Source organism: Perna viridis, chromosome 2 (assembly GCF_037379345.1).
Source record: "Perna viridis isolate PV_CMFRI_1.1 ecotype Kerala chromosome 2, ASM3737934v1, whole genome shotgun sequence".
Lineage (NCBI taxonomy): Eukaryota > Metazoa > Mollusca > Bivalvia > Mytilida > Mytilidae > Perna > Perna viridis.
This window is the reverse complement of record NC_142446.1, coordinates 51,305,340-51,328,689: the sequence shown is the minus strand read 5'-3', so window position 1 is coordinate 51,328,689 and position 23,350 is coordinate 51,305,340. Positions and strand designations below refer to the sequence as shown.

The 23,350-nt window shown below is 32.1% G+C and overlaps 1 protein-coding gene and 1 long non-coding RNA gene across 4 annotated transcripts; one reads left to right on the top strand and one right to left on the bottom strand.

Moving 5' to 3' along the window:
- Positions 1 to 155: 155 nt before the first annotated feature.
- On the bottom strand, positions 156 to 2,805 carry LOC148625681 (uncharacterized). The gene is made up of 2 exons (XR_015919962.1): positions 1,944 to 2,805; positions 156 to 388 (listed from the first exon to the last, which is right to left on the bottom strand). It is a non-coding gene; the product is annotated as an uncharacterized LOC148625681 (long non-coding RNA).
- LOC148625680 (uncharacterized) lies at positions 801 to 23,004 on the top strand. 3 transcript variants are annotated; one of them, XM_088569357.1, is made up of 8 exons: positions 801 to 1,043; positions 7,270 to 7,466; positions 8,061 to 8,269; positions 8,682 to 8,870; positions 9,883 to 9,998; positions 19,813 to 20,354; positions 21,379 to 21,412; positions 21,955 to 23,004. In XM_088569357.1, exons 5-8 carry the CDS (start codon positions 9,903 to 9,905, stop codon positions 22,195 to 22,197), a joined length of 915 nt encoding a protein of 304 aa, XP_088425483.1. In that variant the 5' UTR covers positions 801 to 1,043; positions 7,270 to 7,466; positions 8,061 to 8,269; positions 8,682 to 8,870; positions 9,883 to 9,902; the 3' UTR covers positions 22,198 to 23,004. The 3 variants fall into 3 exon arrangements, with proteins under 3 accessions (XP_088425483.1, XP_088425481.1, XP_088425482.1); XM_088569355.1 differs by having other exon boundaries at positions 803 to 1,043; positions 8,682 to 8,874; XM_088569356.1 differs by lacking the exon at positions 801 to 1,043 and adding an exon at positions 1,150 to 1,305 and having other exon boundaries at positions 8,682 to 8,874.
- The last annotated feature ends 346 nt before the right edge of the window (positions 23,005 to 23,350 follow it).

Here is a 23,350-nt window from a genome sequence, read left to right as displayed (position 1 = left end):
CTGATATCAAAATCCATGTATCATGTTTTATAATTAAGAACATTATGTTTTCTTATCATATTCTTCCTCACTATAAAAATGCGAAATAAGATGATCTACAAAACACGATGAGATAAGAATGATCCTATACCATTCCGTATTTCATACTTTGGAAGTAAAATAAAAAATAATTTTATTGATCAATTATGCCTGTTGCCCCCACCCCATCTTCAAAGAGCAAAACCCAAAAATCTGTTTTCGGCTATTCTTTCCAGTTTCACCCATGGATGCAAAATACCTTTATCAACACTATGGTTCACTATCTTAGGCTTTTTGGTCTACCCGACTATATAATCTGGTGAGTGTTCCTGAAAAGTCACATATTCATCTTCCTTGCAAGTTTCTTTTCCTTCAAAACAATGAAATTTTGGATTAATGTCAATTATAGAAAGGTAAATAACTGGTTGTTAGTAAGTTTTGTAATTTTCGAATCCATATCTGCACAGTAAATTTAACATCTTTAGTGGTTCATGCAATTTTTGAACTTTGAACGGAATCAGTTTATTGTGACATTTGTAAACCTCTAACCCAAGAAATGAGGCATAAAATTCAATTATAGTGCCGCTACATCTGCGACTAACTAACGAGGATGATGAAGACAATTGGCTATAAAGCAAGGGACAATGGGCAAATCTTATTAACGCAACGCAAAGGAAATAAAAGTCTCCATGAACACGTGTCGAACAGGAGAAATCTATTTGGCTGATAGGGACCCAGGAGAACAGATTGTCAATATTAAATAATGTCAACCCACCAAATTTGTCAATAAACGGGAAGATAAACATTATACGAAACTGACTATCTAAACTGAAATCGACAACGGGTTTCAAATTCTACTCTTTTGCATTGATTAATCAGAGATTAATTGATCGTGGTTTTTGGGATAAAAATAGCAATTACCCAGGTCAAGACTTTTCTCTTTTGTTTGTTCCGTATACCCTGCTGACCTTAGAGTGAATGGATGTAAATTGAGGAGTTACGATTAAACGTGTCCCCTTAACAAGGTAAGTGGTGTTCCGAATAGTACATTTCTTCATATTTACAACACTAAATGCAGAAACAAGTTGTTTTCTGAACTTAACAAATGTGTTATATTAAAATACCCACTTACATATAAAAGCCAACATGTTTTGTATCGATCCGTTTTCTTCCCATTGTTCTGTGGCTAATCAATCGGTTATTACTTGAGCATGTTAAATTACACCATTACATGGTAAATTATTTATTTCAATTTTTGGACTTAGGAGGTGGATACAACTTTCAAAAGTAAGTACAAAACTTACTTTTGTTGACTTAAACATTTCATATGAAAAGACTTAAACTGTTAAAATTAGGTACAGTGGTATTTGTGTGTAAACAGAGAACTAGACTTCTCACACGTCCCTCATTGTTGAAAGCAACAATAAAACCATTGAAGAACTTGAGTGTTTACCACGAGCTAAGTTTATTATCTATATAAATTATGGGTCCACTAAGGTATGTGGGATATTGTTACTATTGTGATAAGGAAGTGTACTGTATGTCTTATCGTGTTACTCTGGGTCAAAGTTATGAAGTTCAGTAAGACACCTGACATTTATAGTATGTAACTCTTGATGTATACTGGAAATTTAGGGGACGACCACTTGATTTTTAAAAGGGGGAAGGCTTTGAAGAATTTTAAAATAAAAATTATGACTCGTATATTTTTTTTAAATTAAGTTATTGGAGATAAAAAAATATTTGAATCCTTTCGTACCACTCTGATCCTAAATATTTTTTATATCACTCTGATCCTAACATTATGCTGTTGGATATATGGAAATAAATAATGAATTTAATTTGATGTGAAAATAAAATTTAATATTTTAAACGATATTAAATGAAGAAAAATATTGTTTATTTTATCATTATCTAATACAGACCTTTCCACTATTTTATATTCCCAGAATTTTGCATTTATAAACATGAATGCTTTATTTTCCATTTTTGTTTCTTTAGCGAATTCCGAATTTGATCATCAACTACAATGTATCAGTGTATTATAGTTAAAATATAATCTAATTGAACGCAAAGAAATGTTTGTGTCGAATCGAATTTGCATAACTATACAAATGCTTCTTTTGTGTTGGCTGTTAGAATGAACCTCGTAGAGAGACTTTGTTGGTCATAGACATCAATTCCATATTTATTGGTTGTGTAGCAATTTCCATAGGTAAACGCTTACGTGTGGAATTCTCCTAAGACAAAAATGTCTTTCATTGACATTGCTGATAACACAGAAATCATTCGAAAGTCCTCTAGGGTAAGTCACCATTACTTGTGAAAATAAAATCACATTAACTCGATGGTAGATTCTTTTGATATCAATTGATTTTATTGTTAATTGTGTTTTAAAGCTTTCTTAACGATCTTGCGTCGTCTAAGTTATTTCTATAACTTCAAATGTCAGAGACTATTCTCACTATTCCTGCCAGTATTAAGTACTATACGATCATTCTTCATACCTGGCTAATGTTATTGTTTATCAATACAAGCACTTACTCACTCTGTACTAGAAAGAATCAATTTTCAGGTTAGTTAGTATACCAGAATAAATAAATACATCTCTAGGAATCTGATAAAGCCGTCTACGTCATCATCTTAAAGACTCTATTATAACGTTAGGCAATTAGCAAGTATTCAGAAACACAGTTTATTTTGAAAAGGTATGTCTAGTTGAATATCGATTATATTCCTAAGAAAACCTTAGGGACTTAGACAAAACGTATACCTGTTTGTGTACTTTGCAACCCTTTTACTCATTAGATCAAATCACTTTAAAGTGTCTTTGACTTAATTTAAATCCAAGATTACATACTTTACATACGGGCATTATACCTTTAGTAGACCTACTACAATCACAAATAAAACATGTACATGTATTATGAAAAAGAATGTCTAGCACGTCCAGTATAATTATGTATTTCAATGGTTCCTTCATTGCAAGCCGTTTCCATATTGAAATATTTCACAAGCTCATCATTTGAATGGTATATATATAAAGAACAATATCGAACCAAATTTTTATGGTGAAACATAAAAAAATATTGTGTACAGTTATATGGTAACATTTGTGCAATATGTAAGCGAACAAGAAAAAGGAATGTAAATGAATAAAACGCATGAGGACAGATTCCAAACCCTGTAACTTGCAACGGCACTTCCAAGCTCCACGCAGCGGCAGACTTTCGTTTTGTCTCTCATTTCGAACGTCAGACGCTGTTCGGAGCATGCCGCACGTCAAATATCCCGATCTTTGTACGGAATTTTGTGTACAAACGATCATCACGCTTTTTTAAAGGACACGTTATTACTGTTTTTGCAAACGCAAGATTGATGTAAATGACGACATTTCCTGTTTCGTCAACATACAAGGTCAAAAATCTATAGAACAAATACTGACGATTCAATTTCTAGTAATCTGATTTGACTTCTGTCGGATACTTTTGTTTGTTAATCTATTAAAATTTATAAATCCTGTAATTGAAGTGAAATCAAAATCTTTTTTTTTTCATTTCAAAGTTTACGTCAAAAGTTTATATCATAAAGCACACGCAATACACGGAACAGATAAAGTTGAAACCTGTAGACTTCTTTATAGAACGTCCCAGACACACTCGTCGATATGATAGTAAACTTATTTCATTAGCGATATAAAAACCCAGAGTATGCGCTGATTAAGAGAAGCGTTTGTTCTTCGCCAACCCAAATCGACAAATTCACATTTGTTTTATGTTATTTCTGAAAAAAATATATACAACCTGTTTTATTTGCTAGTCGTAGTTTTGATGTATATGAACACATCAAATCTGCTACTGTAGGGTGATATTTAATGTTTCAGTGATCTCGTAAAGGTAAGAGCTTAGTGTGTAAAATTTTCGGATATGCAATTATTTACTGGAAAATGAATAAAAAAACTTCTGAGGTAGAGTTACAATTTTTTAGATACAAGTAAATAAAACGAATGATTTTTCGCTTGTTTAGAAATATACACGACAAGTTAAACAGGTGACTGCGAAATTAGTGGTTTCAGTATTGTCTGTTGCAAAAGAAAATATGGTGTAATTGTTATTTATTTTAATATATCGTAATATTTATTTATAAAGAATTGGAAAACCCCCGAAACAGCCTTTTTACGGCGAATGTTGTCTTAAAGGTATACAACGTCAGATCACGGAAAGGTACTCCTTGTGTATCGAAGTGAGACCACTACTCTCTCACCCCACGATTCAAAATTTGTCCGTCATAAATAATCTGTTGGCGTACTTAAAATGAATAATTTGCATGTAACGGAAAACAAAAGTTAGAAAGATGACAAACTTACAAATGGCAAACTATTTCGTATTGTTCAATCTGAATTCATATTGCATGTAATACCTAGTTTTTATCCAGAAATTGAAATTGCAATTCCCTACATCCGGAGCTCGGGATGGAGCCATATTTTATCCTGTTTTTGCTGAGTTACCTCCCGTAAGAGCAGGTATAATTTCGAAGTCTCTCTAATCGATGTTCGGATTCGGGTGCAGAAAAAAAGAGTTAACTCGAATGAAAATGGAATCCCCAGCAGACAAACACAACGGTGTTTCTAAAATTTACAGGGTGTTTCATTTTGTTGGTAGGTTACATAAGGATGATTTTCATTTGTATCCCGTATAAAGAAAATTTATGGCAGGGTCAGTAGAACGAGAAATTCCCCTTTGACTTTCGAGATTTTCTAAAGTATCGTCGATATCGGATGGAAAACCTTACGTGTTCCGAATAGACACCTGCTCCAAAGGGAGATAAATGTTGACAAAATGCTGGTCCGCAAGTCGGGAATAGGATAACTCATCTTTTCCCAGTCAATGTAAATCAGTAACTCCTGTTGATATCTCTAAATGAAATACTTATTAAATATGTTTAAGCAATGATTCTTTTTTTTTTATTTTTAGAATTCAATTTGAAATGTGGAGGTTTAATCACCTTAAGAACACTTTACATCTGATAAATATTTTTTCTGCAGTTCACAGTTGACTGTGATATTACAGGAAATTATTCATATCAGTCGATAAGCATGCGTGACTTATACATTCGCGATAGAACGAAAGAATTTTTCTCGCGGAAATGTATATTGGCCATGCTCATCGACCATTCCACAGTTAAAACAAAAACAAGAAGAAAACTTGATAGATCTGAACTTAAGGTAAATTGTACTAAAAGAAAGATACCACTTAAAATTAGTAATTAAGACATGTCAACTTTAATTATAAAAGTAAATTTAAATTAAGCGGTGTTTGTTAAATAAACAGTAATTTGCAGAAACAATTCTGTTTGAGTAAATTAAATAATTGAAGAGGTGTATTATTTCAATGTTTTTGGCAGTGAAAATGTATTCAAGAGATGGAGCGATAAAGGGTCTTATTTGCCTAAAATATTACTGAAAATTAAGCATGAAGTGTTGGATGATTTAATTGAGAATTTGGAGACTTGAACCCATAACAAATGAGAAATCATAAAGACTTTTGATAATTCTTTCATTGAAAATACCGAAAAAATGTTTAAAGTTTACCAATGTTCAGTTATTCTGCCTCGTATGTTTGTTCTTCTTGATCATTTTTATTTTTTTCACAACAAAGTTGATATTTTTAGGCAAAATTCTTAGCTTAATGCCCCTACACTTTTGCGAGAGGCGTTTAAAATTTAATTATTTAAGATTTCTGAATGAAACAATACCAATATATATGTACTTGTAGAAATTAAAATTGTGCAAGATATGTAAGGAATTCAACACAAAACGTCAAGTGGTCTTCTTAGAAAGTCATTCAAGATTCAGTTTCCTATTGCATATCAGAAGAAAAGAAATCCTACCAAAGTCCCATTGGTTTGAAATAATTTGCCGGGATACCAAATGCGGTTAAAAATAAAGGACTTGAATTAATCAATTAAACAAATACCTCTTTTCATTACCAAATCAATTTTACTGACATGCAGAAATTGGTCATTTGAAAATTCTGCCGTGTGCATTTTAGAAAACATGAACTAGGGTTATCACAAATCACGTGAAACATTGCATATGTAGGTATAACTTCAATAACAACAACATCCCCACCCCAAAGATAAAATAAAAACAAAAACAAACGAAAACAAAAATGACAGAACCATATTCACTTCCCTTTTCCTGAATCTAAAACGCATCTAAGATTCGAAGAATCATTCTTCAAAGTATGTATACGTCTAAATAAAAATATGTCAATCGAACAAACAGAATTATATATAAAACAGGTACAAACCTTATCTTTTTGATGAATGAATAAAGTTCTGCACGGTGGCGTAGAAAAGAAAAGCTATTTTTATTGTAAAGCTGTTTTATTTCTTGTTTAAGAGAGCGGTAATATCTGAAAACCAAAGTTATATTTAAAAAAAAAGTTCTATTGATGAGTGTTATAAAGACAATCTGGAATTAAACACAATTAACTATACGTATAGACTGTTTTAGGTATGGTTTACTTGAAGCATACGATTTACTCGAAAAAAAAACAATGAAGTTTTTTTGTTTTTTAATTATTCATGTTCTTATCGCGCGGATCTCAATATGCCTGTATAGTACCTTCAAGGGTTATTCTTAGACATATTGGGATTTACCCATTATTGCATTTCATGTATAGATTTTTTTATGATCACAAAATATTACTAATGTGATAAGTTTTTTTATTAATCGAATACTATGTACAAATTCCACAATTACGATGTTACATCTTGGCTTATCTAACAGTACAATTACGTAATTTGTAGATTAAAGGTATAAGATCTCTATGTGTTTCATTTCGTATTGAAACTATGGATTACAAGGATAAGCAAGCATGCCAACTGTTAGGTTCATCAACAATGCACAATGGAATCTTCATTTGCAATCCATAGCCCACTAAATTTTAGGAAGATTCCCCCTGCAGCGTTTACCTCGTTGCCATAGTGAGCCAAGAATTTAATGAAGCCAAACGTAGTTTAGATAATTATTGCTCTAGAAATACCCAAATGCTGATTATTCAATAATCGGTAGTTGTTACCAAATTAAGAAACAAATACGGCTACGACATGACTAAATTGTCAGCTTTAAACCGGTCTATAAAGAAAATGCTATCAATCAGCTCTGGCAGATAAGACTTCTGAGAATATATACTACTGCTTATGTAATCTCTCTATACAGAATTATAAAATCCATTTCTTTAATAGCTTTCAGAAGTGAAAAGCTATGGGACAGAAACAGGCATTGTGAATTGTGAATTCAACAAAATCTTAGATACTTAAAACGAATCTACTTTATTTCAACTTATATTTTGAATACGACAAGGAATGTATGGTAATTATATGAAGTACCACCGATTCTTGATTTGCCCGACTTCGAAAACGAGAGAACAAACCTAAGGCAGGTATGTATACTATTTATCTCAAGTGGAGTCGTTAGTTGTTTCGAGTATTACGGAAATAATCTACTAAATATAGCTACAATCTTTCAAAGTGCATATAATTACCTTATCTTAGAGCTATCTATTGAAATTACGTATACAAATTCGTTTGACGCCTGCATCAAACACAAGGATGTACTCCTCAAGATCTATTTTGGATCCAAAGTTTTGAACGTGTATAAATAGTATATTGATGTCGTTTACCAATGATTTTTTTATTATAGCGTGTCCGTTTCTACATGTGGTACTCGGGGGGTTCCAAATTCTAAAAATTTGCCCCTTTTTAAAGACTGCCAATTTCGTGCGATATTCTGGTAAAAATGAACAATAAAAATCTGGACCCCCCTTTAAAAAAATCCATGGATCAACGCATGATAATTATATACTTCATTGTATATAGTTATGAAATATCGGATTTTTAGAACACGTTTGATAATTTTATGATCTCAATCATGGAAATTCCAATAACGGATTGTTTCAATTTTTTAAACAAGATATGTATTGGATGGTTTTAAGAAAGCCGAATAACTGCAGTGTTTTTTCTTCGGCATATTACAGGTTATGATACAGTATGGTGTGTAATGATATGTATTATCTTTGACAACGAGTAAGGTATACCTGTTGTTTTTTCATCACTAATTGCCATAAAACTACACTTACTGCACCTGTAATCAAGAGAATCGTACTAAACGAGGTGCACGTCATCTGTTTTTCTGGGACAAAAATAGACGGCATTGATGGAGTTGTTGAAAAATAAAAAAAAAAAGGTAAGAGTTAACCAATTTGAATCTTTATAGTGACATTTTGATTTCAAATTAATGAGATGGTTTTGATAAAAAGGCATCAAGAGTTTTGAAAACATTAATATAAGTTATTTGAATATACATACAGAACAAATATTCTGTTCAGTAAAATTATTTAACAGCTGATTTAATCAAACAAAAGTTTATATAGTTTGTTGAAAATGAATGAATTCGTTTTTTAAATGTCGATGTGGTAATGCTCGAGCACGAAAAAAAAAATCCGGAAAGCGTATAAAATGTCGTGGTGCAAGTTAGATGCATCAAGGCGAACTACCTAATACATCTCTGGCATTAACCTACTTTGTTCTTCATACTATGAATAGATAATTGTAAAACTATTCTCTCCTTGGAATAATATTTTCTTTATGTAATATAGGATTACGGAGAGTTATAGATAACACCATACAGACAGTATACTTATGACAATTCTTGTGCATATCTTTAATTGCAATCAGCCACGCCTGCTAATAAACTGGATGCTAACTATGTGTGAGGTTCACCTTTACTCTTACCAGGTCCAAGAAAGACGGTGATTGTGAAGCTATTAATATATAATATGTAAAAAGTAGGTAAGTACTATATTTAGGAATTATTTAAAGTTTATAATTTGTTTACACAAGTGTTTTCCACTAGATGAACTACTATAATTGTAAGAAACGACGATTTAAGAGGCAATTTCAATGTTTAAGAAATGGTTTCTCTGTATACGAAATAAATTGACCCAAACCATGTTATTTCGTATAACCTGTCCAAACAATAGAGAAATTTTCTAATGGACTCAATTCCATATACTAAGATCTTTTGTTCGTTATCAAACATTATTGTATTAGGAAACAGTCGACGTTCAATGACGTCACAATGCCAAAGCATGTTATACAAAAATATTTTGGTTAGCTCAAAGAGAACCAACTAATTAGAAAGTCTGTTACAAATCAAATTGAATTATTTGCTATTAACTTGAAAGACGTCAGTGGTTTGGTTCAATAAAATGATGAGTGGCAGGTCTTTTTTTGGAAAACTTAGTTAATTTTGTGCGAAATTTTGGAAAATAGCAAAAACTGTGCATTGAACTCCCTTTTTACCATCTCTGAATCCGTCCCGAATTGGAGTACCAGAAAATAGAGTGTCGAACAAGTCGCAAAAAAACCGAAATTTGGTAAAACATTTGAAACGATGAACATAAAATGAAAAAGAAAAATCCATTGAATTAGAACTTGTCGACAGTAGAAAAGAAATTTACTATAACACCTTTCGTTGATATTGATCTAAGACAATACATGTTGAAGGCAAAGCACTATAATGTTTTTTTTTTATTTCATCAATAAAGAAGTTATCGGGTATGCAAAAATATGTACAAGTACAAGTGTTTTAACTACATGCAGGATGTACAGTTCAAATTTTCAACCCTCTAATGTTTTAATTTACACCAATAAAACCCCAATTAAAAGAAAATATACCACGCTTCCTCTTTTTCGCACAAACGACCAGAATACTCGTGTTTAATGTATAATTACTTTATGAATGGTAGGAGAGAATCAAAAAGATATTTAATATGAGCTAATTATTTTATGTTGCAGTTGCCGAGGATGAGGCTGTTATGGTGACTTTTACTGGAAAGATTGCCGTTTTATTGGTATTGATAATTAATACTATAGCTAGGAATAAGATGGACAATATGACTGAGTGTAGTGAGGTAAGTGTAAGTAATCTGAAACATAGAGGTAATTGGTAACAGGCGATGTACATAGGAAGGCAATTACAGGCAGCGATATATTTTTATTATATTTTTCATAATTGAGAGGCAAGACCATGGCGAATTTATAGTTTCAGAAAAAAAAGGGGATGCCCTGGCTGGCCTAAAGGGGAGGGGCGCTCCAGTGATTTTTTTCTATATAATCAACCAAGCTTTCCCAACATCGGGGTGGGGCGGGGTTTGGGGGTTGGTGGGTTATGCGAAGACGATACGAATGTCCAATACCTGAATCGTTCAGAATAAAGTTCCGAATCACTTTGTTTTTATATGGTAAATGGATCATATAAAAGCGTGCAGTTGATTTCTTTTATTTTGACTCTACATGTTAACGTACTCCCAAATAGTTAGAGTTGGGAAACGCTCTCGGACCCACGTGGACTTGACTGGCATTACTACAGAACCCCCGTAAGGGGCGGTCGTTCGAGATCCGTAAGGATAGTCAAGACCGTAAAAACCCTCGATCATCATCTTTTATTTTACTTTATTGCATTTTATGACTGACAGCTTTAAACAATCCCAAATCGATTGTGATAAAACATTTTTGAACAATATATAGACTATTAATCATGTTAGATGTGTGTGGTAAAAAAACACAAAGATGAAAGACCGAGCCGATGTTTTTTTTTTCTTTGCTTTGAATCTTCAAGTCCAAATTTTGAAAATTCATAATGAATGAATATGGAATAATGATTGTTTTCTGATACACCCAAGTAAGCATAGTTTACTCTAAAACGTGGCATCAATGTTGGTTTAGTCAACCAAAAACAAAATAACAAAAAATTAGGATTGATTAAAGTACTAGTATCATATTGGTAACTACGTTTCTTGGTTTACTAATATTTTACAGTTAACTGTGAAACAATTAAAATAATTTTTGACACATTTCAGTCATTCAAGAGCAATTCCTTTACTTATACTGACGATAAGATTTAGGACATGTTTCATAATGAATAGCAAAAAAAAACAATGAAGGCAAAACGGTTCCATCCAGACCAGGCCAACCTTTATTTTGGCTTTGTAAAGCCAAAATTGAGGCCAGACTTGGCCAAGCAAATTTTTGGTGAGTCATAGAAGGTCATGACATGTTTTAGAGTATGCCACAAATTAGAACTAGCAATATCAGGTCAAATTACTTTCGATTTTTTTTTCGACACAAGGAAAAAAAGGTCCAGTTCTTTCTTTGCATGAGAAAATAACTATGTAACCTTCCTTTAGAAAAAGGTATTGGAACAGAAATTATCGTTTGGCTAGATTAGAGTTTCATCTTCTTTTGACATACACGTTCTTTAAAAGCATCATATGCAGAAAGTGGATCCGTCGTTAGTAGAAATGAAATTTATTACATAACTCTTCGATGACAGAGGTTTTCAGGTGTGCCAAAGGGGTTATTTGTCCAAGGTCAGAAGTTTTAAAAAGAGATCAATGAATTAAATAATATTAAACAAGGTGATTTAATTACTTAGTCACCATTCAAGGTGATTTGAAACTTACAATTGGCTGGAGATTGATATTTTAATATACTTTCAATTGGTCAAGGTTTGTTTTGATTCCGATAATCTTTTGATTCCAAATTCTTGCAAGAATAAGATAACTGTCAAGGTATGTTTAACTTTTACATGGTAACTATTTTAAGTTAACTATAGTCTAAAACAACTAAAAACTCCCAATTTCAACAATATTTGTAATGATAACTGAAGGTTTTCTTGTATATTTTGATCCGGATTAATACTGTTGAAGGAATGTTTATACGTTTGTTTAATTTCGAACACAGTACCAGTAATTAAAGTGGGTGGTATATAGTGATCCCGTATTCCGTCCCTCCGTTCGGTCGGCCGCACCTTCCTTTTGTTATTGTACTGTCTGCAATTACCTTTCACAACCACTTGATAGCGTTATATAGGTGTGTCATATTGTAGGACTCAATTTTCAGACTCTAGCGACATCAACTTCCTGTTGACGACTGTTAAACCGACACTTCGTTTTTTAATAATCAATTTCAACCAAAATTTTATTGAATGAAGCGAAGAAATTTTAGGCATTGAAAGCGATCGCATGCAAATTCAAGGAAAATAAGTCGGTTAAAATACATTAGGTTAACAACTCATTAGAGCTAATGCCTTGTGTTGTAAAATGTACCGAATTGAATTAAAGCTTTCGTATTCGCATTCTGGCAGTATTTTATAGATTATGTAATGATCGATAACTTGAATATGCAACGACCTGTTCACCGCGATCTTACGAATATTCAATAACAAATTTCAAAACATATATCTAAATGCAATGAACAATGGTACATCATAAGAATATAAAAGATAATTGTATAAACATTAAGTAGATCAAATGTAATTGATATTTGAAACTACATGTATGCTCAAGTCAACAATCTTTTGTAGTCAGAATTCTGTTAGTTGTTACTTCTGTCTGGAAACTATTATATGTGCTTTGATGAATTCAATGCATTTATATGAAGTGTAATTTTGTAATGAACAAAATGTTTGAAGTTTTCTAAATTCACATTATATTCTATTGCTATCTTATCTAACTATAATATTCTTGAAACTTGTTTGATTTGTAAAATACAAGCTTTATGTTAAAAGTTTGGTTGTGATAACGGTGTCTGCACTTGGAATCAAAAAGAGTATAGACACTAAAACATCGCAGGAAATGAACTATTCTGTCTTTTTTTTTTGTTATTTTAATAGGTTTCAATCTATGAAACGGAGGTAAAAAAAGTTTATACCTATTTAGATTCGATAAGCATGTAGGTATTTCTTCTTCAGGTTAAAAACTACTTCAATTCTTAAAATAAATTGTATATGATTCTAGTGATAACTTTAATGTTTTTCCAATTATTTACTCTTTTTCACTCTCATATTTAAACTACTTGGATCATATTCAACGGCTTTCCGAAATTGCATATTTGTTGTTGGTTTTCTTGTTGGTGTTTCACATTTTGCGGAAATCTTTCTGATAGGTATTAACTACACTTGTAGCTTTGAATGGATTAATAGAGTATGGACGGACCTTGCGATTAAGTGTCCTATTCTTTCATAATAATTCTAGCTATTTTGTGTCTTTTGCCAGTATTAAATGTATTTCTTAAAACCCATACACACCATACGCACCATACGCAACTCATCTTCGCTAACCAAGGGTAAGAGATTTCTCCCATCCTGGAGGGGGTGTACGCAATTCGATATTAAGAGTTTACAGCAGAATATGATACGGTATGATAACAATAAACCCAAGCTTTAAGGAGCTTTTAACCGAATATAAATGCATAAAATGTTACCAAAAAAAAAACAAAAACAAAGGAAAACACAAAAAAACCAACACATATATGCAAATGATTATTTAAAAACGTAGAAACTTCACACACACACACACAACTTCAAAAATTCAGCTCTCAGTGTTAAAAGCGACATAATAATTACAGTACTAAGCATTAAGAAAGAGTTTAAAACTACAGATAAAACTAAGTAATAGCAAAAAATTGCGTATAGGCTGCTTTAAGATACTAAAGGTAACAAATTAATTTAGCATGAAACTGCAATCAACCATAAAAGCTATTTGCATACTGGGCAGCGATATTTCTAGCCATAATTCCAGTACTGAGTCATACTAGTAAAATATTGAAAATTATTTGCTGTCCTAAAATAGTACGGAATTTGAGATTTCTGTCCATACATGTACCTTGCAAACTTATACATTTGCTTAATAAAAATCAACACAGTAAGACTTGAAGCCAATTCAAGGTTCTCTATCATAACCTTTTTTTTAAAAGCTGTTCTGAAATTGTTTTTGTTAATAGCCGGTCTTTTCCGTACTAGATCAAGTCACGATATAAAGAAAGATAACCCAAATTCATTCTCTATAACGATTAATTAGTTCTTAAATATTGCAGTTAGCTACCTTAGAAATAAATACTTGCAGGGATTATCATTACCACTATTGGAAACTTATCCTGCCCAGTTAAATTATCGAAATTCAGACACGACCAATGGTAGAGGTGATTAATCATGCAGAAAAGCTACATGCACCATATTTTTCTATGTAACTATAGTCTTTTTGTAGACAGACTTTTTTTTTTAGAAAACCTTACATTCATCTCACACTTGATCAACCAAATCAAATACAGTGCCTCCCAAATTTCATATACAATCTATCATAATATAGTTTTTATCTCGAAGTTATTCTATTACTGTTTCTCATTTAAAAATAAAAGTGAATTAGGTGGATTTTTTCTATGCTAGGATCACCTCCAGTCTTGTTTTTTTAAGACAGCTACACGATATGAGGCAGGCACTACCTTGAATGTTCGTGAAGGACACAAAACTTGAGAGATTTGTAGGTGACACAAACTTTCATAACAGTCTTAAGTTTGCGGCGGCCGCTCATTAACGAATTTAGAGAAAACTAATGCGCTGGAAACCCCTTTTCAACCATCTTGCATTGTATTTTTGTAGATTTACCCACAGTATATCAGATCTTTTATTTCACCATGTTTTTTTTTGTTTTTTGTTTTTGTTTATTTGTTTGTTTGTTTTTTGTTTGTTTGTTTGTTTGTTTGTTTTTTTTGTTTTTTTTTTTTGGGGGGGGGGCTTCTCTACTACTGAGCTCCTTCAGAAAGCACATTATTGAATAATCAGTTGCATAAAAAGATATTTCTTTTTTATGGGTAGAAAAAAAACTTTCCTCGGTCCCTGTTCAATATACATGGCTAGAGCAACTCTTTCAAAGTTGTTTGATATCGCATGTTACTATAAATTCAGCATTCTTTACTTCAACATCTATATTTTCTGATATACGACATACAAGCTAATGCTTTCATCATATTGCAAAATAAGTTGTATTACAGAGTAATTTGTATTATTTGTCGGTACTGACATAAAGAGATTTTCGGTGCCAACATAATTCTACATGGAAAATGTTCTGATAAATTATACACAATATTTTTATTTCCTCATTGATAACACTGACAAACTTGTAAAGTTTTACGCCTTCTCAAAGATGTTCATGATTGGAATTTTTATCTGTTCTATTATAATAACGAGTTGAAGATTTTTAAGCGATACAACCCGTCACGTTTGATGTTTCATATAAACACAATGTTCAAATTATGATATCAACAATAAACGAACAAATTTATTCAGAAACATCTAACTAACGACTTCGTAAGTATGGGCTGAGGCTTTAAATTCTGTACTCGCGTTGACTTACGCGTATTGTACTACAATGTATATTAGGTCAACTGTGTTAACACTGCATTTCTATTCAACGATGAGAACACAACAAAATTGTAAACTTGTAATAATTACAAGTTTACAATGAGTTTGTGGGATGACATCGAAATTCTTCTTTGTATTATATGATGCCATAGAAAGTGGAATCAATTGGATAATAAAATGGAACCATAAGACAATTCTCTCGAAAACAAATGCATAACGGTATAGTAATGTCTTTGGGCTGTGTTTAATTGTTAGACCGTGAAAATAATAATGACTTTAATTGGAAGAATCACAGTTTTCATCGTGAGTTAACTCAATAATGCAAAAAGCACCTAACACGCAAACATTACACGAATAATCAATATAGATTTCATTGAATTTTCTGCTGCTCCTAGTTGCTGTGACAGTGCAAAAGCATAATGCTTTTAATGGTAGCAAACATTCAGAGAAGCTAATATGATATTGATGTAAGAAGTTACTTACATTTATTTTATTATGAAAGGATGTAGATGCATGGTCGATACATAAATGGACTAAAACAGCATGCTGTACAGCTGTTACTTCTATTAATTCAAGAGAATACGCCAACCATATTACATTGAAAACACATCTATTGATAGTTTGTATAGGTAAGGATGCCTTGGAGAGTTACAATCTAGAGAAGGTGGTAAGTTGCATGCAATTATACTAATTGGTGCTCGTTTTCTGTTTGACATTTACGGACCGGGATTATAAAATAAAAAAAAATGCAATCTTATTGTTTCGTGTATCTATTTAAAATAAAAAGAAATGACTAACAGAGAGAAAATCAATAGCATACGTTGTTTGATGGTTATGTTCGAGTAGTTATTATTTTAATAATGGTTTATGATTATACATACGAGAAGGAGTTTTACCATTTATGGATAAAAATAATATTGATTTGTCAATTCAACTCAGCTATTTTCATTGAAGTGTGTTATAGTTTTTCATGTGAGATTGTGACATTCATGTCTTTTGTTTTTTTCCACACAAATTTCAACATGTGATAAATGTATATGCATTGATGCATGAAGAATATGGCTTTGACTCAAGGCTGCAGATGATGTCATTTTATTGATTAAAAGGTGTGAAAAAAAGGATATACAGAATATTGTAAAACGCTGCAAAAAAGTCCAATTGAATGCATATTCTACTTAACCACAACTGCAACTGTATAGAGTTAATAAATAAATACTGATATGCTGAAGATATGCTGAAGTATGCATATATTATGGATGGAGATGTCTTTATGTAAAATCAAAAGTATAAATTTTTATGCAAAAGAAACCTTCGGATAAGATTTTTTCTGAAATATTTCGATTAAAATTCTTATCATTTTTTTTTTTTTTTTTTTAATATATTTGGTTCTAACCTTTTCCTGTATTGCAAGAATTCGCCTCTGACAAGATTAATAAAGAACCAACAACTTCTTCTCTGATTTCTTACACACGACAGAGTATATATTTAGTCATTGCAATACTCCATCTTCCAGTTTCAGTAGAAAACTAGAAAAAAAACCACTAATACCCCCGCCCCATTAACCATTAGATGAAATTCACCTTTTGACTTCATCACTGATTGAAACGAAATCTAAAACAAGAGGTGTAACAATGGCAGTATACAATAAAGATTTTTTAAAGTTTCATTAAATTCCTTTCATTTGTGTAGGAGGGGTAATGGATAAGAGATGAGTACCCCCCTCCCCCCTGCGTAGCGGAAGGAAGAAAGGTCGGACGGACAGACACCCTATTGTTTTATACCCCGACACTTTGCAAGAGTGGTTATAAAAACGAATAATTATGAACCAGAAAATACGTCCGTGCGAGACTCGTAAGGCTAGTCAAGGACGTTAATCACCCACCCCCACCCGAGTAATACCAGAAAATGCATCTATTTCATTATTCAACTGCCAACTTTCAATACATTTGATTTATTACATTTTATAATTAAGTATTCTTTTTCGCAGGCGTAAAATCATTAAGTGTAAGTGTGTGTAAGAATCAGGCAAAATAGGAAAAATCAGAACCGTGCATGTCAAAACCCCACCGATCGGACAATATAATTTCACCCAGGGATGCTTTGTCTATTTGAAAATACCATTATATTAAATCTATGCATCACTGGCTTTCGTCAGAAATTTTTTAGAAGAATGTTAGAAAAATGATGTTTTGGGCAGAGTTGAAATGTTCTTTTTCAGTGCATTCCAATGAAATTATAAATCAATGCACCAACATGATATGGAAAATATTGTCTGTTTTCTTGAGTCTGATGATGCAAACAGTCATATTGAACTTTCAAAATGTGTTTTTTTATACCATATTTCACTCACTGCTTGATTCTTACAGAGACTGACATTTAACGATTCTACTGACAAACCTATGTTACGTGAAAACTTCAACATATACTTCGTGAAATGTGTAGTGGCGTTGAAAATTTGGGTTAAAATGCAAATCTATAAACAGAAATAATTGTAGCAGTCTGAATCTGTTATCAAAATGTTGTTAAATATCGCTCCTAAAATGTAAATATAGCGAATAAGATCAAACTGAACATTCTTTTGTAATTATTTTAGATGTGTACATTTGTATTTTTTTTTTTTTTTTTTTTGGCATAATTTATAAAAGTTGTCAAACTAATGGATGACTCTATTAAACTGGAATAATATAAGTGATAATACATTTTAGAAGCATTTCTAATTGTACATTTATATCCTATGCCGATATGAAAGCTTAACGCCATTACTGACCAAGGATCTACACATGAATGATGAAACCCTGATTTCTGAAATGAATTTTTAATATCAGTATATATTTGTGATGTTGTCACTGAATGTTTTCACGATAATAGGTTTCACAGTTTTTTATTTTTTTTTTATTTTTTTTTTATCAAATAAGCGAAAAAATTACGGAAACGTCTTGCTACATTTCAATGCTAACCACGTTTGCTGCAATTTAAGTTACATTTATTGACAACTATGATAACAGGATCAGGTGTTCAATTGATTTCCTATTTCCTCATCTGAAAGACAGTTTCTAACGAGTTTTCTTCCATTTTCTGCTTTATGAATGGGGGCAATGGTGATGGAGGCTAATTAAGACTGTGGTGGTCCATATATTCTCAATAACAGCATTAACAGCTATCATCCATTAACTATTTAAAAAAAAGTGGCGATGAACAGCCCTTATATTGATGGTCTGTAAACGTAATTGCTACATGATTGGGTTGAAATACGTCAAATTTATATATTATTCCATGTTTGGTTATAAGTGATTTGCTTTCCGGTGATAGTTCCGTCGAAGTGATGTTAGAGAAAATGGTCGTATATATATATTTTTTGTTAGTACCTAAATACCTGATATCTTCCAACAGAATTTTAGAAATTTCATTTATTAAGGTTAATTTTAGTAATTACGTCCACTTGATCGTATCATTGATACGTTGTACAATCATTTCCGGTTTACTTGTTGATTTCTTTGTCATTTCATGTATAACCTGCTTTCAATCTATTTTATTCTATTTTCCGTCAGTACTATAGTATTATCGCGTAGGTTTTCCATATTGGCCGAGAACCAATAACTCAGCCAATATGGAAAACCTTACGCAATTATATCTATACTGACTAACTAGTCCAATACGTCATATTAGCGTAGCCCAATATTGATCTTAACCAGGCCAATATGACGTATTGGTCGGCTAAATCCCGTATTGGCGCACTGTCGTATTTTGTATTTGTATTGGTAGCCTTGATCATATTTAGGCTAATAATTAACGTTAGTCAATAATACATGTTATTGAATTAAAGCAATGTGGACGAAAACTATTCCGAATCAGATCATAATAGTCTATTTTGTTGTCGATATCGGTTGCTTCTACAACCATCATACATTAACAATTAAAGTTTGATAAACGAGCTGAAAGGTAGATGATGACAACTTCAAGAGAACAAAGATTTTGTGATAAAGTAAATATCGATATATCAAGCCATGTGCATCTGTTGTTATTTTTAAAGTTCACCCAGATTTTTTACCAATTATTATATTTTGAGAAAAAAATAGGGCAATCTTTTGCGATCGAATTTTTGTATATCTTGGTATACCTATACATTCTGAGGATATCTTTAAACAAGTCATTATCATGGAATTTCTTACTGTGGCAGCCATAAACTGATAGCAAAACAGCAAATTCATAGACTTTATATACATTTCACAACCGACAAAGATTATCAATAAACCCAATTATTACTCAGACAAAAACAGTCCTTATGTTTGTTTAAGATAATACTGCATTTGGTGTAAGTTCTGCAAACCTGAAACCAGAGGTTATCTATATAATTTAAAGAAACAACACCTAAACAATGGTAACCGAGAATTCTTATCTGTTTTTTTAGGTGAACCATACATTGTAATATATACGTTTAGTGTGTAGTGATTTGGTTCATCTTTGTGACAAGTAAAACAGCTAAGTTTCAAAATGATATTATAACACTGTGAATGTTTCTATCTCAGGTTTGTGAGAGTTCGCCACAATTTCTCTCTGTATCGAACCGTCTTGATGATGAGAACACACAGCTGATAGACGTTGGAAGCAGGAATTTTATAGAGTATCACTTACGATTTTTTCCATGCCCACCGCCTGACTTGAGCACATCATTTTGCTCCAATCTACTGTCTCAAAGTCGTATTCGCCTTTCTTGCCTGGAGACGACAATCGTATTAGAACTATGCTTAGAACAAGTAGACGAAAACACTATTGTGTATATGATAGCAGATTGTGAGAAGCATCTGCATTGCTCAGAATTCAAAAATTTGTGTTATTCTGGAAAGTTTTCGGCATATTGCGATAGACAAGCACCATCTTTTACGTACGCAAGGAATAATGAGAAAATCCTTATGAATAATACAACAGGAATAATGACGGTAGAAGCAGAGTCCTCGGACCTTGTTACTTACTATGCAGGACCAACTAATTGGCATATATTATGGGTCCTTCTCATTTTAATCTATATATTTGTGTTTGTGCCTTGTTTCCTCAATTTCGTTTTAAAAAGGTAAGTTTTTTTTTTAACACGGAGAATCATTTTTGTTATCTTTAGATTTAATTTGATTACTTATTGACTGTTTGGTAAATATGAACGTGTAACAAAATGGGTTTATTTTAATTCCTATCATTCCATTATGACTAGATCCTTCTGTTAATTACTTTGAAATTATTCGTTGCGAAATAATTATTATAGCAGAAATCTTCATACAAAGCTCTTTGTAAAGCTTCCAAGTTTTCTAAAACGACATTTACATATTGGCAGAGGTGTTTCTAGTTTCCTGAGGAATTTTGATTGAATTTATGAAAACATGCGTTGAACCCATCAAGGTTATATGTTTCTACTACTAAACACCAGAATCTGGAGTTGTTCTGACTCCGTATCATAACTAGTAGTTGTATCAATCAATCAGAGATCAATTAGTGCGGAAAGCTGTGTATACTAACATTTCGCGGGAAACTAATGCTTGGAATCATGGTTAGGTGATGGAATCATTGAATCGCGACTTCATTAATAATTCAATATTGAAATTACAGTTTTCTTTGAACCTCATCCAATATTAGCTTACTCTATCGTTCTTGGTGAGAAATCGATGACAAAACAATCAGTTTGAATCTTAATTTTATTACTTTAATACAGTAATAAACACGCTTCCGACCCTTAATATGTAAGGTAGAATCGTTATGTCCTGTACAGTTTCTACCTACTTGATACCATTCGATTGCTGTATACATTCAATGAATTTATATTCAGAAAACATTATTTATATTCAAAACCAAAATTAAAGTGCAAAACAAAGCAACAGAACATAATTTCTACTTCTTGGATAGGTAGTTAGACGATAACACACACACACACACACACTCAATCTGATACGTAAAACAAGGTAATACTTACATTCGCCATGGTATTGAGACATAATTTCATTATATTCTGTATTGTGTATGAATTTTTGTTGTTCTGTTGGTGTTTCGGATGTCTTTTGTCCACATATTACTCTCTATATGGCACATTCCTACTTTTTTCTTTATAGGTCCATAATTGACAAATTACGGCACAGATGTCAGGTATTTAGTTTATTGTGATATTACACTTCATGCCTTCTTAATCTGCTCTCCTCTCAATAGAATATATCTTATTCGTATCAGACAACCACCTAAATTGAATTAAGCGTACCAATAATTACTTGCAACAACCAAAAAATTGAGGGCTTACTCATTCGAAATATGCTACCTTGATAAAAAATGATGTATTTCTTCTTTGAAACAAAAATATCAAGTCAGGCCATTACTTACTAGTACTTAAGGTCGATGTACTTTTTGTCATGATCGTCCATATTTATATCGCTTTTAAGACAAAATGTAGAGGTGTCGTCACAATTCCAACACAAAAACATAATCAAAATAGATAAGTTTGTATCATTGTGTATCAGGCACGAATACAGGCGGATGCAACCACACCCTTTAAATTTTGAGAATTTTGTTTTGAATGAAATCTTGATTTTCACAAATTCTACCTTAAAAAATGTGTTGCCTTGCTTTGCTCGTCATTCTATTCTATGGATATTGTCATTCATTTTCTATCTAGGGCAACATTTTTATTTCTTCAGAGAACACGACATAAGACGGTAAAGGTGAAAGAAAATTGTGAGGACGATGAGCCGCCATTAATACCGGAAGTAAATAAAGAAGTTAGTGCCCCTGTTGGAACAGCCAACGCAACATTTGTTCCGTCACGACCAGATTCAATGACTGGGTCAATAGGTGTGGACTGGGACTTTCCTTTTATTGATGAGACTCCGGCCGTTTCTATGGTTTCTTTATTAATAGACGAGCAAAACAAGAAATCATGATGACCATGAACATCCTGGGGGAGATTGTGAAAATGCAGCAACAATTTTATCAATGTATATCGTAATCGTAGTATTGGTTTTGTTGAAATTTGCAACAAACAGGATTTTTAGTATTTTCTTACTATGAACTGTTAGTTTCAATGAAAAAGCCTCAAATATGTTTATAAATATATTATATAGTCATTCAAGTTATATCAATGTCTTTACGATTTATTGCAATTCAATGTCGTTTAATTTTTTTTTTAATTTCATCTAACGAAATTGAGAACCCTTGCTAACATTGAGTAACTCTAATTTGAAATTCTCTACTTTGAATCAAACTATGTATTCATTTTGCCATTTTCAATTTTTTGAAGGTATGTTTTTATGTAGTTCGATGAATCATATTTTGCAACTACTCGACATTGTCATATTAAAATTTTGCAATTCACTTTGTAAATAAGTTTCCGTTTTGTACAAGGTCGTTTTATGACCAGTTAATGATGGTTTTGGGGTTCATTCGATATTTTTTACATAGATTGCCATTCTTCTGTCCCATTCTTTCAGCCAATTGATTATACAGATCCTTTTATATAGGACACTAATGGAAATATCTTTGACACTTAGATGCATAATGGATATCTGCAATATTTTATTTATTATTTTTGATGTTTTATCACATGATAAGTTATATGTTATGATATCGCTATGCCTGTTTCATTGCCTCTTCTTTACAACATATTTATTAACGTGTTATGTCGTTCGGGAAGCATATTTTCCTGATACGAAATTGAACACTAATAAAATAGAAACTTATTTTGTTACTTATCAACAGTGTTACACTTTTCAAATCCATGTTATTGCATGCAATGATCGTTTAATTCTGTATATTCGTACATTCGACTTAACGGATCGGCAGGTATGTGCTACTGATTAATTTGTAGCCTTACTTTTCAATAGTATTTATTGTTTCAGCCTAAGGGAGACAACTATGAATTGAGTTGAAGCCTTGGTTATCCATGAACAAACAACGAACTAAGATGAATAATGATTCCTCAATTTCTCAATTTAAATTGTTTCATCAGATATATACTATTTATTGATGATATTCAAGTTACTTAATGTTCTTTGTTGTGTTTGTCTGTTTTCCATGTCTGGTCTTTGTCCCTGGATT

Bases quoted from the DNA above. Each gene is read 5' to 3' on its own strand.
- LOC148625680 (XM_088569357.1), top strand. From the start codon at position 9,903: ATGGTGACTTTTACTGGAAAGATTGCCGTTTTATTGGTATTGATAATT. The intron at 9,999-19,812 runs GTAAGTGTAAGT...TTTCTATCTCAG, and splicing joins ATATGACTGAGTGTAGTGAG to GTTTGTGAGAGTTCGCCACA. The intron at 20,355-21,378 runs GTAAGTTTTTTT...TTTTCTTTATAG, and splicing joins CTCAATTTCGTTTTAAAAAG to GTCCATAATTGACAAATTAC.